We start from the raw sequence: 18,560 nt of genomic DNA, 5'->3' as shown, positions 1-18,560 counted from the left end.
TAAATTTTTCAGTGAGACTTTTCTGACCAAGGTGTCCTCGGAGTATTTGTAGGCAGCCCCTATAAATAGCTCGATGTACAACAGAGGTGATGAATAGGACTTCGTGTTTTTTCACCAATTTAAAATCAGTCTGATTTGCGACGATATTGTTTTAATTGTTGGTATGTCTATGTGATTGCATCGAACATCACTTAATACGTTCAATAAATACCGTTTGATACCAGCCAAATCACGTCGTCAACCTAGATTTAATGCTAAATGTTGTGTAACCAATAAAGACCATACACCTTTGAAAAAAAGTGTTCTTGTGCATAAAAAACAAGTAATTTGAAATTTCAGTCAGTTGCTTCAATTTCCTCAAAGCCACGGGGTAATTGTAGCCCTTGACCACAAGTCTTGTATTGTCTCTCAGAGGCATTGTTTTACTAAATATGCTATGAATTACAGGCAATATTATTAGAAAAGGTGCCATTACAAGATCCAGGCCGGTTTTTGTGAATCTGCTGGGAAATCTCTTGCGTAACCTAAATTATAGGTGAAAAATCGGCTACAATCACCCCATTTTACCTTACATACTGTGCTACGAAATGAACTACTGCCAGTCATTCTGTATACGTGGGTTCAAAACTAATATTTCATACATTATTGAGGTTTTGAGACAGTTAAATCTTCTCTATTGAAGAAAAAAAAATACATTATTGAAATGGGCGCTGTATAATTGTCGTGATGATGATGATGACGAAGACGATTTCAGTGATGGCAATGATAGAAACAATGTCGACAAAAGTGGTTATGTCATGTGCGTTTATGTCATATTTCAGGAATCAAACCATTAAAACTTGTTAAAGGTTACCTGTGTCAAGATGGTAGAAGGAGGAGGAATCCGATGCATCAAGTACCTTCTTTTTACATTCAACACAATAATATGGGTAGGTCGTTAATTTTAGAGGTAAAGATTCAAGACTTGCATTTGACACAAACAATGTAATACTAATAGCAGGACCGGTAGTAACAAAGTCATGTAAAATACTGACTTTCTGAAATCATTGCCAGGAGATAGATCTTAGATAAGGCTGTTTTGAAAGTTGCATGCATGATAAGTTCACTCCGGCATTGTGCGTAACTGCATTTTTATTTGCCTGGACCACCAGTCATGCCAGTACATCCAATGGTACATTCTGTCCATACCACTTATCTTAGACCTTACCATTCAGTACAAGACTGCTGAATTTTACGAAGAGATCAAAAACGTCTGCAAATGAATATCTGTGCGTGGTGACCAACCTAGCTCTTAGAGGCTGCAGTATCAAATCTTCGTTTACACTGCCACTAACAAGAATGTATACATGCACCATGAATGTAAAATTTTTTGCGAGGTTGTCGGAATACCGACAGAAGATGAATCATAACTGGCTGCAGGCCTTATGTGATATCCTGAGGCTGCGAGAAGTTGTTGAGAACAAGCAGGATATCAATGATTTGATACGTCAAACTGTCGTTGGTTGAGCTGTTGCGCGGATGTCCATTTTGACATTAGACTTAGAGAGTTTGAGACCCGAAACTTGTAGCAAAACTTATACGTTTACTTATAACATTCGCTTACGTTGGAAATTGATAATTATGACCCTCCTTCATTGATTGAGGTTTGAATAATTGTTGTGCAATATTTGAATACTATAAATTATACTTATAAAAGGAATAACCTATTCAAACCTATTCAAACCCCTTTTTACGTTACATGGGCCCATCATTGTCAAGAACTCCTTCCTACAGTTAGTTATGATAAAAAAACAAACTTTTAGACCAAATGAGATAATTTTTTCCCTAAAAATAGTTAAAATGACCATTTTGTCTTGAGCACTTTTAAGTGGTGCGAATAAGACTCCGTTTTTAATCAGAACAGTATGTCTGTCAAACCATCCGTACCTTAAGAGCCAGTTTTTATAAGAATCAGGCAAGATCCTATTAGAGGGTGATTCATGACCCTCTCAGATTTCTTCCAAAATTTTTATATTTGTAGATATATGTTAATAACGGACGGAAATCACATTTTCTATCCTCAATAGGGTCCGCTTTTTTTTTAGGGGCCCCTGGAATATTGGGGTCAAAATGGGCCTAAATGGCAAAATAACCAAAATGTGGTTTTCAAATGCTGGTATTTCTGTGCGCCCTTAGTGAGCCACAGAGATTTTCATGCGTGTAAGTCTATTGGGTATTGACTTTCAGAAAATGTGAAAATTTTGGCGGCTGACTTAGGGCGCAGCCCATAGGTGGCGCTGCAAAACGCGACATTTCGAAATTACACACACCTTCAGAGAGGTTGTGTGGTTTGCGCCCTAAGTCAGCCAGGGTGTTTCATGCGTATTATGATACATCAGCACCTACTGCTTTGATTTAAAGGAAATTTACGGCGGCTGACTTTGGGCGCACAAGTATAGGGGGCGCTTTTTGCCGCCAAAAGGTGAAATTACCACCTTTTCGCACAACAAGTTCTCCATGCGCCCTAGGTCAAAATTGATCAAATATAGCTCAAATGGTCCCCCAGCATCTCTAGTACCAGTGGTTAGGAGGGTTTCATGGCTGGTTTGCGTATTAACCCTTTTTGCACCGTTTTTTGTCGGGACACTACGCGAAAAGGCCAAAAATGGTAAACTGTGAACTTTCTCCGATATTCATGAAACTTACAGGATAACTTCCTTACGTTAACACTTTCAGCGCCATCTGACGTAATTTTACGTCTTGCAAGTTCACACGGTTGAGCCATCCGACGTAATATTACGTCGCGTTTTTAAATTTCCCGCTTTGTCTTCGAGGCGACTAGCAGCGCAGTATAGGGGAAAACAATTTAACTATACAGCGCTTGAAGTGATAGTATGATGTTCAGCCAATGTGCTATTTATAGCCAAGATTGTCTGCATTCGAATAGGCGCAATGGCGGGTCGAAGATTGATGACGGGGGCAGATGTAGCCGAGAGTATGCCAAAAAGTGGGTATTCGGAAAGACACCAGATATTACTGTTCTATGTGTGGGGTACCATTGTGCAAAATCAAGTGCTTTGCTGACTATCATTCCAAATTAGCATTGTAAAGAGATCTAACAAAGAAGAACCAACACAGAAAATTTCATGTAATTATCTTTATTCCTTCTATTGTTTTCATAATTTTGAAAAAGGGTAAAAAGGGGCGTAACCTTGGCCCCTGGGGGAAGTACGCTAAATATGGCTGGGCGCTGAAAGTGTTAAAGAAAGTATTTTTTGTGAGTTTTAGGTCAAGGTGGCAAGCTACTTGGTGGCAAAATTGAAATTTGACAGAAAAAGGAGCAATTTGACCTTTATATCATGAACCGTTTATTCAAAATCAAAAGTATTCAAAAATTACCATGAAATCACCGGTATCTCAGAAACTTAAACACTTTTACAATGAATATGGTGTAAAACTTCACCAATATTTAAATGTCAGCAGAAATTTAGCAAATTACTATCAAAATAGTTAGTATGCCATTAGGGCCAAACTGTGCAACTGGATCATCACAACTAAACAGTGAACTACAGTTTATATAGTTTCATGTTCTGGTCATCTTTCTTTGAGAATATGTAATGTCCACGGCGATCAATGGATGGTGCTGATAATCTAGCGCGAATGTCATCCTTGTCCTGCCAAGATGCATGTTCATCATCAAGCCATCCAAAATACAATCCTGCAATACAGAAAAGTACCAGCTAATATTACTGACATGTATACTATCAAACTATGGGCATATGGTTGAAAAATATGTGGTATTTTAGATTTCCATTGGGGAAGAATCATCCATCACGATTCCATAATTACCTGTTCCTCTCATATATTTTATGTGGCAAAGTTCGCCATCAACAGCTTGTACCATCCCAACATATGCCTTCTCTCCACACTGTATGATTGCGTAATCTCCTGCATGGTACTCCATTTCCCCCATGTTTTCTTCGTGAAAATCGTTGATCAACTCATCAACTATGATATGTTGCTCTGCTTGAAGATCAGATTCCTGGAGGTAAAACATCGATGTAGAATCTTTTTCGGTAAAAAGAAAATTGTCGAGGATATTGTTTCACTCAAATTGGATGGAATTGATGTTACCTGAACACTTTCTAACTCTTCATCAATCTGCTCATTCCCTTCATCCTCATCAGGACAAGGATGACATTCGCGCTAGATTATCAGCACCATCCATTGATCGCCGTGGACATTACATATTCTCAAAGAAAGATGACCAGAACATGAAACTATATAAACTGTAGTTCACTGTTTAGATGTGATGATCCAGTTGGACAGTTTGACCCTAATGGCATACTAACTATTTTGATATTAATTTGCTAAATTTCTGCTGACATTTAAATATTGGTGAAGTTTTACACCATATTCATTGTAAAAGTGTTTAAGCTTCTGAGATACCGGTGATTTCATGGTAATTTTTGAATACTTTTGATTTTGAATAAACGGTTCATGATATAAAGGTCAAATTGCTCCTTTTTCTGTCAAATTTCAATTTTGCCACCAAGTAGCTTGCCACCTTGACCTAAAAATCACAAAAAAATACTTTCTTTAACGTAAGGAAGTTATCCTGTAAGTTTCATGAATATCGGAGAAAGTTCACAGTTTACCATTTTTGGCCTTTTCGCGTAGTGTCCCGACAAAAAACGGTGCAAAAAGGGTTAATACGCAAACCAGCCATGAAACCCTCCTAACCACTGGTACTAGAGATGCTGGGGGACCATTTGAGCTATATTTGATCAATTTTGACCTAGGGCGCATGGAGAACTTGTTGTGCGAAAAGGTGGTAATTTCACCTTTTGGCGGCAAAAAGCGCCCCCTATACTTGTGCGCCCAAAGTCAGCCGCCGTAAATTTCCTTTAAATCAAAGCAGTAGGTGCTAATGTATCATAATACGCATGAAACACCCTGGCTGACTTAGGGCGCAAACCACACAACCTCTCTGAAGGTGTGTGTAATTTCGAAATGTCGCGTTTTGCAGCGCCACCTATGGGCTGCGCCCTAAGTCAGCCGCCAAAATTTTCACATTTTCTGAAAGTCAATACCCAATAGACTTACACGCATGAAAATCTCTGTGGCTCACTAAGGGCGCACAGAAATACCAGCATTTGAAAACCACATTTTGGTTATTTTGCCATTTAGGCCCATTTTGACCCCAATATTCCAGGGGCCCCTAAAAAAAAAGCGGACCCTATTGAGGATAGAAAATGTGATTTCCGTCCGTTATTAACATATATCTACCAATAAAAAAATTTAGGAACAAATCTGAGAGGGTCATGAATCACCACCTGCCTGACTCTTATAAAAACTGGCTCTTAAGCAATCTATCTTCCGGTGTATATCTTTGAATGACCTGTAAGTTTATTTTCATCAAATTTCAGCACTGTGATTTTTGTTATACAATTACCAAACTGAGTCGGAGAGTTTCACCAGATGGATGTACAAAGTACATACAGATCCGACAGTGGGGGGGGGGGGGGGGACTTTTAAGAGCCAGTTTTCATATAAGAATCAGGCGGATTTCTATGGGACTTCTTAAAAAATAGCTTTTGAACATTGAAATAAAAATATCTCACCCAGCTTTATTTTGATTGATGTCATTCTATGGTAGAAGGAGTTATGGAAAATTGTAAAGTTTTCGTGTGTAGTTGAAGGCGCGGAATGAAGGAGCGGAGCAAAGACGGCTGGTAAATATACAGGGCTATCTGGTAAAAAGGATTTCATTCAAATGTGATTAGAGCACGCTGCGATATCATATAGCACTGATTTCCCCAAAAGCACTGATGCAACGTTTTCACTTCGGCGCCACCTATACTCTTTCGCCTTTATTATCCCACACTATTTTCAAGTGGCATTTATCGTATTGGGCAAGCTGATGGAATCCTATCATAATGCATAAACTGGCTTGGAATGTTGAGCCTTGAAGGCGCGGCCAGGAACCCCTGAAATACATGTGTCATTCAGAAAAAAGTATTCGCAGCAACCTCTTCAGGCCGCACCCTCAACTACTCACAGACACTTACATTTTCCACATCTCCTTCCATTATAGACTGACATCAATCAAAATCAAGCTGGGCAGTCAGTGGTGCATTGCGAAATTTCAACTTTAAAAGCTATTTTTTAAGAAGGTAAATTTTGACCCTCAAAACAGTGACCATTCCAGATGCCCGAGGCCTAGGAAAAACCTGGAATTTCAAGATTTTCTATCTACCCATAGGCCTTTCACTCAGTACCAAAAATATTTCAGGCAAATCGGAGACGGTCACACATATATTCACCCACCGTCTGAATCTTATAAAAACTGGCTCTTAGTCTTAGGTGTAGTTTCACGCAATTAATTACATTAGTTATCCGTTATGGTATGTTGTATGTAAATATCACCAGGTTGATATGGTTTAAAATAGTATTACTTTGTACTTCTTTTTTATAAAGCAAAATTATATATTTCTTTAATAGCTGGCAGGAGGGGCCATTCTTGGCGTAGGCATCTGGGTCCGCGTGGATAAGAACATGTTTGACCCTCTGTTGGGTAGCGCCATCTATCAGATAGCAGGCTACTCGGTGATAGGAATCGGCAGTCTCGTTTTTATTATGGGATTCAGTGGATGTTGTGGAGCCATTAAAGAGAACAGATGCCTGTTAGGAACAGTAAGTAACATTTCAGATACTTGGTTCACGTTCTTGTTGGAGTGCTTGTAGAGAAATCCTTGCAGAATGGAATTCGCAATCGAGACGGAAAATAGCGATACGGAAAATATATTGATGTACGTACCCAAATATGGACTAAATATTGACTAATGAATGATAAAGAGTTTGTTTATCTACTAATAAATTGTTTATCTTCTAATATATTTCACTAACAATTCTGTACGATCAAATACCGTGCTCCGCACGGAGCTGTGGCTTAGAGCTGTAATAGGCCGTTTGTGTTTGGCCTGTGGTAATGTGGTACGAATGAAAGTTACAGTAATTCTTTGAAGGCAACGTTCTGTGTTATGGCTTTTTCCTGTCGGTAGCCTTGGGTGTTGTTGGTGTCTACTTGACGAAAATGTTATGGAATGGAATGTCCTGGCAAAGAAAGTTGGCCATGTGAAACATGGCTTGGCAGGTAAATGCCGTGTGTATGAAATGTTTTCCCTGTGCCTTATTAATTGTCATCGAATAAGCAATCCGTATTGGGAACTGCATGGTGAATGGGAGGTAGGCGTCGTATGGGGCTAGTTTACTTCAGGGTAAGATCATGAATATTGCGGTGCGCCGTTTATCTCTGTGAGTCACTGGCATGAACTGTGCTTTCCGCCGTCCCTGTATTGTGAGGCATAACATTTGATCGTAAGCCCTACATGTAACATGTACCTATTCGATCAAATCATGAATGGACCGATGAACATCAAACATGAAAATGAAATTCATGTACCTTTACTTCACCAAAAAATGTACCTTTTTTATTTTGTTACCTCAGGACAGGTTCAGAGGGTTCACAGTCTATTATTAGCCCGGAAAACTATTCATTTCATACAAAAAACAAACAATTTTCGCTGCTAATATTGATTGGAGACATAGCTGAAATCTACATTACTACAGGTAAAAAATTAGGAGATCCCATCTGGCGGTTAAGGAGGTGGTAGACTTAAAGAGGCTTTTACCAATTCTAGTATCAATATATAGATTAGTTTACAGTAAGATTGGTGGGCGCAGAGGAAGATATAATATAAGGGCTATCTTCTGGAAAATGTACAAAAAACGGTAAAAATATTTTTTCCAAGTGCTTTCTCAAGCTATTTAGTTAGTAGTTACAGCAGATGACTTTGAGATGCATCACTGTGCATTACCTTTATTTGAAAACACGTTGGCCTTCTGTCAACATGGACTGAAGAACACTTACAAATTCTTCCGAAATTTCCAAAATCATGTAAGGTAGAACCGTACACCATGGGTGTCCCTACCTTTCATACCAAAGAAATGAAATGTAGCTTACGGAGTGGCCCTTGGTCTAAATCGGGCAAGCTGGTGAAAGCGCAACTTAACCATAATGCAATGATTTTGCTAGAAATATAATTGACTTGGCTAGTAGAAGTCATAAATTTTATTTTTATCTAATCAAGTATTTTCTCTAGAAATGTCTTGATTTTCCAGTCCCGCAGTATGAGTTTTAAATCAAGACCTCACGTCACGACGTCGTCAACGCCGCGGTTAGTGAAGAGTTTCTGGTGTAAATAGGAGTTAATTGGCTGATTGACGACTTTCCCCCACAAATATGCGAAAATTATTGTTCTTCACTTAGAACCAACAAACTATCATCACGTTTCTCCTTTTGACAATCATTAGTAAACTTTTGCAAATTTTGGCCAAATCAAATGACCGGGAATTATCAAAAACCTATAGTGCTTTCCGTTCATCAATATACATGTGTAGCCGACATAGTTGACAAATTAATTCACACCTCTCTTATCTCGAACAAAAGAATGATCTTTTCCTCCCATAGCTGGTAATGTTCAATAGAGAGTCTTAGATGTTGATATTTTGACGACGGATATTGCGTTCCCTGTTGTCAGAAATGCAATAAACTGTTGTCGACTCATGACATGCCTAAAAAACAATAATTATAATTAAAAACAGTTAACAATTTGTCATCGACCTGAGCTGATGGCGTCAAGCAAAGAAAAACATTATTTCGTTCTTGTTCTCATTCTCGGGTCCAAATTTAAGCATCTTTGCCTCCCTATTATCAACAATATCAAGTAAGAAATATTTTCATTAAAATAAAAGCCAGGTCATATACTCTTGAGTTGTAGCACGCAATGTTAAGGCGACAAAGTTTAATGAGACCATTTTGATACTGTTACAGTGTTGCGGCATCGTCGCTAAATCGTCACATCTGTAAAAGCATTTATTTTCTTTTTCAGTATATCGGGTTTTTAGTCGTGTTGTTTTGTATTGAGATCGCTGGGTGCGTCCTAGTTTACCTCTACCAAGACCAGGTATTGTATATATTGATTGAACCATTGTTCCATTTACTGTGTTTTTAAAGCGGCCGAGATATTTGCGATTAGTGTTGTTTGATTACAAGTGCTATGCCTTGGCGCCACATTGTTCGTTAACCCATGTTACGACACCACTGCACCCATCCTGAGATACAAGTTTTTGATACTCCTACATCGTGGACGGTAAAGTGGGGGTAATTGTAGCCCCTCTTTCACCTATAACTTAGGTTACGCAGGAAATTTCCCAGCAGATTCACAAAAACTGGCCTGGAACTTGAAGTGGCACCTCTTCCAATGATATTGTCTGTAATTCAGAGCATTTCATCTAAAACAATGCTTCTGAGAGACAATACAAGACTTGTGGTCAGGGACTATAATTACCCCGTGGCTTTGGGGTAATTGTAGCCCCTGACTGAAATTTCAAATTACTTGTTTTTTATGCAAGGTTTATGGTCCTTATTGGTAATAAAACATTTAGTAATATTACAATCTAGGTTGACAACGTGATTTTGCTGGTATCAAACGGTATTTATTGAACACGTTAAGTGATGTTCGATGCAATCACTTACCCACAATTTTAACAATTTCGCCGCAAATCAGACTGATTTTAAACTGGTGTAAAAACACAAAGTTCTATTTATCACCTCTGTTCCGATTACTTTACACATCTAAAAGAGTTTTTGTTCAGATTGGCGGTATAATACAATAAACACGCTCCTAAACGTTTTGATTCTTCAATCTACATCGATATTTTGCTGTCAAGCATTCTGTTGAAGTGTTTTTGTGTATTTATTACGTTATGAAACAAACTTGCAGCGGGGGACACGGATTTCAAGAAAGAGCCTTCGATAACTCAAGCTAAAGCGGACTTCGTCATTCTACAGCCGATTCAGCCTACTGTGTTTACCGTACTTTTTCCCGGGCGTTAAAAATGTACCCACTGAATTCCTGTTCAAAATTCTGGTGTCGATCAGTTACTCTGACAAGGATAGATCATATTGACAATAGGCTACCACCCAGAAACTCGTTTGACTTTATGACGGTTATTCTAACATCCCTTTGATAATGATTTTGGCGCGGGAAGGGCATTGTGCATGTTGCTCGACCGAAATCCGCTTTTAATACAGAGCGACGCTCTGATTGGGCGTGTTTTTTCCTACCGCTAACTCCCCACAGAAAGAAAGGCATGGATTTCATCAGGGGCTTGAAATACCGAGAGGCGGAGTATATTTAAAACCACTGATTACGTCAGGATTGTGTTGCACCTGGCTGAATTAGGGGAATTGTCAAAATGATTTTGAAGCAAAAAAATGAACATTGTCAGAGAGGTCACCGATGTGATCCTATCATTTGAACCGGAAAAAATATTCAACGGGGTTGGCACGCTTGACGACGAACAGAAACAATTGAATATAATTGTTTTGCCGAGTCTGATATCGGTTTTGATTTTCTGCCACAATATAGGGCTGTTTTCAGGGGACCAAACCGAACCCGACCAGACCAGATCACATCACTCAGCGCGCCATGAATGACTTTCTCTCATAAATATTTCACGCGTTTACACAGCGAAAAAAATGTGGCACAAAAGTAGAACACTTTGTTCATCTTTCCAACGATAGATGTCATATTGAAATGTAATCACACTGCGTCTCACGTCCAAAATACTGGGCCGAGTTAATAGATGTTATTCTAACATACCGTTATCAATAAGATAAAACCAGGTTTTAGTGTAAGCTAACACAGAGTCATAAGTTTTAATCAGATTCCAGGATTAATGGCTACAGATTAACACTAACTCTAACACTATCTCAGTGTTAAATCCAAACAACCAACTCGCCTTTCCACAATAACCCCATTTGTGAGGAAAAAGATAACACCGTCAGGGTGTAAATTAAACCCGGTGTAAAAGGAATGGACGTCCTAGGAATGCAGGACCCCATACAATAGCTGTGTATTGTCAACGAATGTGGTTAATGGTTTGGTTAGGGTTAACTACACAATCTTCAACAAAGGAACTCGGCGACTCTATTCACTTTAACAAAAGGACGGGACTTTGATTCCGGCGGGACTTGCATTTGTTTTACACCGTCATAAATCAGAGTGGAAATCAGAGTGGAATAAACCCAACTACCCGCGTTGCATTTGTAGGTAACTGCACTGCGTTCATAAGACGATTGTGTAATAGACTCGGCGCTGATCGATGACGATGACAGCATAGAAGCATAAATAAGACTTATCATGGGATTTGTATTCAGCTGAGGCCCGGTGTAACATCTGTGGTTGTTTCCCATGTGTCAGTGTTTCCAAACAATAGGCAGCTGGAGAGACCATGACTTTTCAATAGGGGGAAACACAGAAAAACTTGTCAATCTATCTTTTAGCGTTCCCAAACAATGAGGGGAAACACTCAAAAATAGAAACACTCAAAAACATTACACCGGGTATAAGAATTTTTACGGATTGAACGCAGAAAAGGACCCACAAAATAGGTTTTTTTCTCAATCTGTGTTTATCTGTTGGCGGTTTTAATTATCTCCCAAAAAAAGTGGGGAGATATTGCATCACCGTTTGCCCTCAGTCCGTCAGTCTGTCCGCTCGAAAGTGATATCTTCTCCGAGACCGTTCAATCTACCAAGTTGAACCATTGGTAATGCACATGTTTGGTACTCCTCCACTGCATGTGAACAACACCCATAAAATATCCAGCCAACTTCGTCTCATGCCTGCAGGGGGCGATATTCGAAAACAAACAAAATGCGATATCCCGCTTAACAAAGTCACGTGACCTTCGGCATGGCATGATGTGCGGGGGCGAGGTTGGAGTGGTCGCGGGATCAGTCTCGGTTGCGACCTCGACTCCAGGGTGTGTTCCGATATTGCGAAGTCCCCGGGTGTTATAGGAACCTCAACATGGGGACGAGGTTGTCTTGGTTGATGGTACTTCTGTTCCATCAGGCAGTATGAGAATCTGAAGATGGCGAACTTACAAGATGCAGTGAGACAGATGAAGATGATAATGAATTTACAGGCATAAACAACAATATGGACAAGTACACAATTAAATAGAATTTAATATGACATGTATGAGATGACACTTGCACATGCGATTGGCGGGCCTCGTGTCAAATTTCACACTCGGTGATAGAACAGAAGTACCATACACCAACCTCGTCCCGAACATTATAACACTGGTACCCTGTCTCAGCTGTTGGGTCATGCCATGCGGTAGGTCACGTGACTTTGTTTGGTCACGTGAATGTTGCTAGATTTTTTCAGTGTTGAACAAACAAAAATGTTGCGAGATATTTTTGAAAGATGATGGATGATTTTTTGAAATTGTTGAACCATAATTTTGAAATTGTTGACATGTATTTTTGAAAAATGTTGCATGAATTTTTGGAATGTTGGATCATGAAATTGTTGAGATGTATTTTTAAAATTGTTGAACCATAATTTTGAAATTGTTGAGATGTAATTTTTAAATTGTTGAACCATGATTTTGAAATTGTTGAGATGTAATTTTTAAAAATGTTGCACGAATTTTTTAAAATTGTTGAACAATACTTTTGAAATTGTTGCCACGTATTTTGAAAATGATGACTTGACTTATAGATTGTTGAAGTATATTTTCAATGTTGAGATAAATTTGACAGAGTTGCAAGATATTTTGCATGTTGAATTGAATCCGCTTTGGCTTGCCATACATTAGTAAGGCGCTTCCTGGAGCCATGGATCTACCCTGTGACGTATTGGTGCTAATATCGATTTTTTCCGACGTCACGCTGATAGTGCTAGATAACCCCGCTCCTGCAACGATAATGTAAATGTCGTAATAGCGGGTTGACGTGAACTCGGATCTCGGCGTGCACTCACGTGGTGGGAATGGTTGTCGTGCGAGGACTTGCGCGTGCTGAAAAGAACGAATAACGCGTTTTTCTACTATCTAAGAGCTGAAACAAAATTGTTTACTGATGAACCAGAAGAAGAACAAACACACTACAATAAAAAGCCGCCCTTTCCTTTAACCGCTAAAGCTATGATATTGAAACCTTAGTACACATTATGACCCCTAACGTAAGATATGAGGCCATGGCGATTTAGCGGATCCTGCGGATTCTGCGGATTCTGCGGAAATGGTCTGCAGCAGATTTTCTATGTTATGGGTATCCGGTCGTTCGCTCCCTGACGTTTTCGCCCCCAGCCTTTTCGCCCCCAAACTTAGCCTGATACCATTAGGCCCCACGTGGTGGCGCTGAAGGTGGCCGCTGCCGTGATGTAATGTATTGTAATCAAGCTAAATCAAGAGAGTGTCTGAGAGTCACTCAACCCAAAAATTAGTCGTTTCGCCTCCTGGGACTTTGGGTGGTTTCAAGGATCGTAGCCAGGATCTCGGGCTTGTCACCTGTCATTGCATGATCTTGCTGGCTGTTTGGTCATCAAGAGTGGGATGATTGACTTGGGTGGACGTTTTAGAAAAATATTTTATTTATTATCATGAGAGTGGGAAATTCTCTGTTTTTAACTGATTTGTCATCTGGGAGTCCTGGACATCATCAGTCATCATGTGACTTGAATATCTTAACTTATGATGGATCATCAAGGCAATCGTATGTTGCTCGTGCACAATTTTGGATGTTGTAAACTAAAGAGACGTGTCAACCAGACCAGTGTAGACGTTTAAAATGTCCCCTGGAAAAAGTGTCCGTCCCTATTGTATTCTGCACGATATTAACAAATTAACGAATGAGCGAAAATGACGTGTGTTTTTCGGGTGCGTAACGACTTACACGATTACGTGCCAACTCGGCCTTTTACCAACTCGGCCTGGGTTATAGATCACGGCCCGTCCGATAATAGAATGTCGTAAATTGGCCGTTAGAGTGTAACTATGGCACGTTTCCTAACCACTAAAGTTATGAACTTGAAGCATAGTACACTTGTCCACCTAGGTCAGGTAACGTCTATCAACGAATTTCAGTTCAGTGTCCACAAGGACGTTATCTTTTTCAGTTAACCCACTAAAATTTTCACGTTAAGACTTAACGTCTCCGTTAAAGCTAATTTTGTTTTGAACAACTCAGCCCAGGAGGCCAGAACTGAAAAGGTAAGAAGTGCAATATATATCGCTTATATTGACTTGTTTTCGATGGTACTCCAGGCAAGGATACATCACATATTATACAAACTTTCCTTTGACCTTCTTTTCAAGGTCAAAGATATCAAATGGCGCAAATTGGTCGCTAGGCTTTAACTATGGCACGTTTCTTAAAGGGAGGGTCGCTTGGAAACTTAATTGGGGAGTTTTTATTGGCCTGGTAAAAACCTAAGGCGGGAATAAGCTTTCATCGATAAATCTAAGGAATTTGGACCCCAAATCATTTGTATAACATTCTCTCATCTCGAAGAATAAGACAATATTTACGATCAATGCGATGAATATTTACATTCATTTCGCAACATTATCTGTAACAACGCACCCGTTGTGCATGCGGATTCGTAAGGCACTATTTGGATGTTTTGAGAAAACTGCCTCGGCCAGCATCTTCGCTTGGAGATAAACGAATAAGGTTCACTGCCGTTTCTTTAGGAACAAGAGGAGAAAAGATTATGTATGGTTTTAGTGTTTCATGAAGATGTTTCTTCTTGGGTGTCTTGAGGGCCTACCGCTACCAAACACAATATGCTATCCCGATGAAAATTGATGCTCCACTCGGCGCCCCCTGCAGGTATGTGTACACATGAAAACCTACAGTACGCAACACTGTACAATATATACACGGCGTTTTGTCTGGTATCGCCATATATTGTGTTTGTATTGTGTTCAGTACAGTTTATAAGGTTTTTTTCTTCCCTGTTTAATTTTTCCGACACGGTTTCCGTGTTCCTGCTCGACTCAAAGTCTATACTAAATAAATATTCTTTGCATTCTCCACTTTTTCTTTGCTAAAACAGTCAATTTGATAATAATTGACAGTTTAACATAACAGCCTTCCGGTATCATCGCAAACTTTATTTATTTACCAGAAGACTGTGGCCTCTTTGAAGCTGATTATATAACCCGTGGAAACAGCTGACAGCACCTGGGGAATCCACGTGCTGCTCGCGAATTTTCAACTCATAGTAAACAAAGTTGTGAGGAGTTTCCTCCTATGGAACTAGTGACGTCACACAGTATTTGATAATTTCGCTACAGATGTTACTACTGCCGGCTTCGGACTCGGGATTGGGCCTCTTTAAATGCAGTGGCGATTGATCTCACATTCGATACACAGATACCCTATATATTGAGGTGATCTCAGAGACAAAAGTTTCCTGTAAAGTAATAGTCGGTTTTGTACTGCGGTATGTTTGTTCTTCTTCTGGTTCATCAGTAAACTATTTTTCTGAACGTGTTTGATGCTTTTCCAATTTCATTTCAGCTCTTAGATAGAGGAAACACGAGTTATTCGTTAATTTCAGTACGTGCAAGTCCTGGCGCGAAAGCCCAATCCCGCCACATGAGTGCACGCCGAGATCTCAGTCAAGTGCCATCAGCGGGACGTCGGAAAAATCTATACAGCTCCGACGTCAAGGGGTAGATCCTAGCTCCAGGAAACGCCTTAGTAGTGTGTTGCCGATGGCATCGCCCCACTTTCACATGAGACTCTTTTTCCAACTGCAAGAATAATTGATATACGTATGTACACATGAAGGATCTTTAATGGAATGGCACTGGGCCACACCAAGCATTCACTTAAATAGTACATACCTGTAGGATTATATAATAATAGTAGTATAGTATAAAAAAGGTATAAATATATTTGAAGTAAGTAAGTAAGTAAGTAAGTAAGTAAGTTTATTCACTCCATCGACCACATTTGTGGTATACAGGAGGTCAATATACATATTTAAATTACAAAGTAATTGATTGATAGCGTTCTATATAAAATACGTTCAAACAGAAAATAATTACCAGCTAAATTCAGGGTTTACTTATTATCACAATATAGTTTCATTCCTAGTGAGATGAATTTTGCTAACTTGTACCTATGAGTCTTATTTTTTAGCTCACCTCTTAGCAGAGGTGAGCTTATCCCATACCGTGGCGTCCGTCGTCCGTCGTCGTCGTCGTCGTCGTCGTCGTCGTCGTCGTCGTCCGTCGTCGTCCGTCGTCCGTTAGCAGGACACGTTTCGTAACTGTTAAAGCTATTGAGTTGAAACTTGGTACACATGTACCCTTATGTAATGACACCTTGGAGACCAAGTTTCGGTCCGATTCGTTTCATGGTTTGGCCACCAGGGGGCCAAACGTTAAAAGTGAAAATATGCAATATCTCCCTCAATAGTAGTCGGGAAATTTTGAAAAAAATATGGTAGGTACTTCTAGCAAAGGTGCATCATATATCCTCCGGGTTTTTGATTTGACCTCCTTTTCAAGGTCACAGAGGTCAAATGGTGTAAATTGGCCGTTAGGATGTAACTATGGCACGTTTCTAAACTGCAATGACTATTGATACCAAATTTGGTACACATTTACCCCTTAGTCAGGTGATCTCAGGGACCGAAGTTTGGTCCAATATGATTCACCACTTGACCACCAGGGGGCAAAATCCAAAATCCTTAAAAATGTGATTATTCCTTAACTTCTTGCCCGATTGCCACCAATTTGATATCATGGGTACATCTAACCACCATACAGTATATGTCACACAGGTTTTCAATTTGACCTTCTTGTCAAGGTCACAGAGGTCAAATGACGTAAATTCGCCGTCAGGCCGTAACTATGGCACGTTTCTTAACTGCAATGACTATTGATCACAAATTAAGTACACATGTACCCCTTGGTCAGGTGATCTCAGGTACCGAAGTTTGGTGCGATCTGATTTGCCGTTTGGCCTCCAGGGAGGGGGCCAAATCCTAAATTCATCAAAATGCCATTATTCCTAGTAATGACTTGCCCGATTGGCACCAATTTTATATCATAGGTACATCTAATTCTAACAACCATTCAATGTGTCACCCGGGTCTTCTTTGATTTGACCTACTTTTCAAGGTCACAGAGGTCGAATATACTGTAAATTGGCCATTTTGGGGAAATTGTAATTGCTTGGACCTACATCAAACCTAACACTACATGACACAATACCATGCTCTTTATCTATCTTTCCTCCACATGAGGTGAGCACAATGGCCCTGGCCATTTCATTGTATTAATGATCCTTTCAAAATTTACAGTATTAGGTTTTGTAAGAAATTCTTTTGGTATAAACTGTTTCCGTAATTCTTTTATTAGAGGACATTTGAATAGGAAATGAAATTCGTCGCCAAGCGCGTTATTATTACATTTTGGGCACTTTTATTATCAGCGGGTGCGTCAATTAAATAAGTATTTGATGGTAGTTTGATATTTGAAGTTCGGAACTTTCCCAAAGTGTACCTTAGTGTTTCATTATCAAGGTAGTCTTCATATTTGTGTTCTATTTTAAATATTCGATATATTGTGCACGAGTTTGAGATTTGTAAAGTTTCATACCACTTTTGTTTGTACTGGTCTTCCAGTCTAAGTTTAATAGCATGTTTTAGCCAAATGGGATTTGGCAAAGTTTGAGTTAGCCATAGGTTACTCATTCCACAATCATTTAATATTTTTTCGACATGAACTATCCAAGGTGAATGAAGCATATTCTTACGATGTAAATCTAACATTATCTTATAGAGGGTGTTGCTTATTTTATTCGAGGAGTCTAGTATAAGCCTTCCCCAGAAGTTAACCATTCTACTTTTAACAGATAGTTCTAAAGGGAACCGACCTGTTTCACCATATATCATACATGAAGGTGTTGTTTTTTTTAGTTTTAGAAGGTACCATCTCGATGATTTTGAGGTCTTCGTAGCCCCAGACCTCAGCGCCATATAAGAGTATTGGAGCTGTTACTTCGTCAAAAAGTTTGAATCTAAGATCTAAGGGTAGATTAAGCAAATTTCCCTTTCGCAAAATTGAAAATAAAGCTTTGTTCGCCTGATCACATAAATGCTTCCTTGCTTTGAAGAATTTACCATTTTTAGAGAAAATGACACCTAAGTAGTTGTATTCATCTACTTGTTCCAAAATTTGTCCGTTTAGCGTAAAATTCCTCTCCACTCCTTTCTTTTTGCGTGTAAATATAAGAATTTTTGTTTTATCAGTGTTTACCTTTAACTTCCATTTTTTACAGTATTCACCAAGTAAGGAGGACCAGTTTGTGCTGCCATCTGAATTCAGGCAGCACAACTAATAATCCTAAAGGATATTAATCCACTCTTCCACATACATCGTTCAGCGTGGAAAGAGTCGATGCGTCGAGAGCTAACTCGCGTCATATCGGAGTCAGCATCGGAAAACCGCGATAATTTAGTCTGATTTTGAATTTTTCCTTTTTTGGTGCAATTTGTTGATGGAAATGGCCAGCCGACAGCTGGCTAATATTGCCCTTTATAATGCCAATGGTCCTTTAAGCAGCATGAACTGTCCACTGAATATCTATACATTGAGCACAATGGCCCCTGGTCGTTTCATTATTATCATTATCA

General features: G+C 39.4%; 1 protein-coding gene across 1 annotated transcript in view; it reads left to right on the top strand.

Annotated features, from left to right (window-relative positions):
- Positions 1-18,560, top strand: part of LOC135492524 (CD151 antigen-like) — a 38,100-nt gene that overhangs the window by 11,759 nt on the left and 7,781 nt on the right. Inside the window, exons 2-4 of the mRNA XM_064779041.1 lie at positions 822-929; positions 6,484-6,675; positions 8,934-9,008. Of these exons, the coding sequence (XP_064635111.1) occupies positions 864-929; positions 6,484-6,675; positions 8,934-9,008 (333 nt within the window). The 5' untranslated portion in view covers positions 822-863. The remainder of the gene's footprint in view (positions 1-821; positions 930-6,483; positions 6,676-8,933; positions 9,009-18,560) is intronic.

This window comes from Lineus longissimus, chromosome 8 (assembly GCF_910592395.1).
Source record: "Lineus longissimus chromosome 8, tnLinLong1.2, whole genome shotgun sequence".
In the NCBI taxonomy this organism is placed as follows: Eukaryota; Metazoa; Nemertea; class Pilidiophora; order Heteronemertea; family Lineidae; genus Lineus; species Lineus longissimus.
This window is presented reverse-complemented; position numbering and strand designations above follow the sequence as displayed.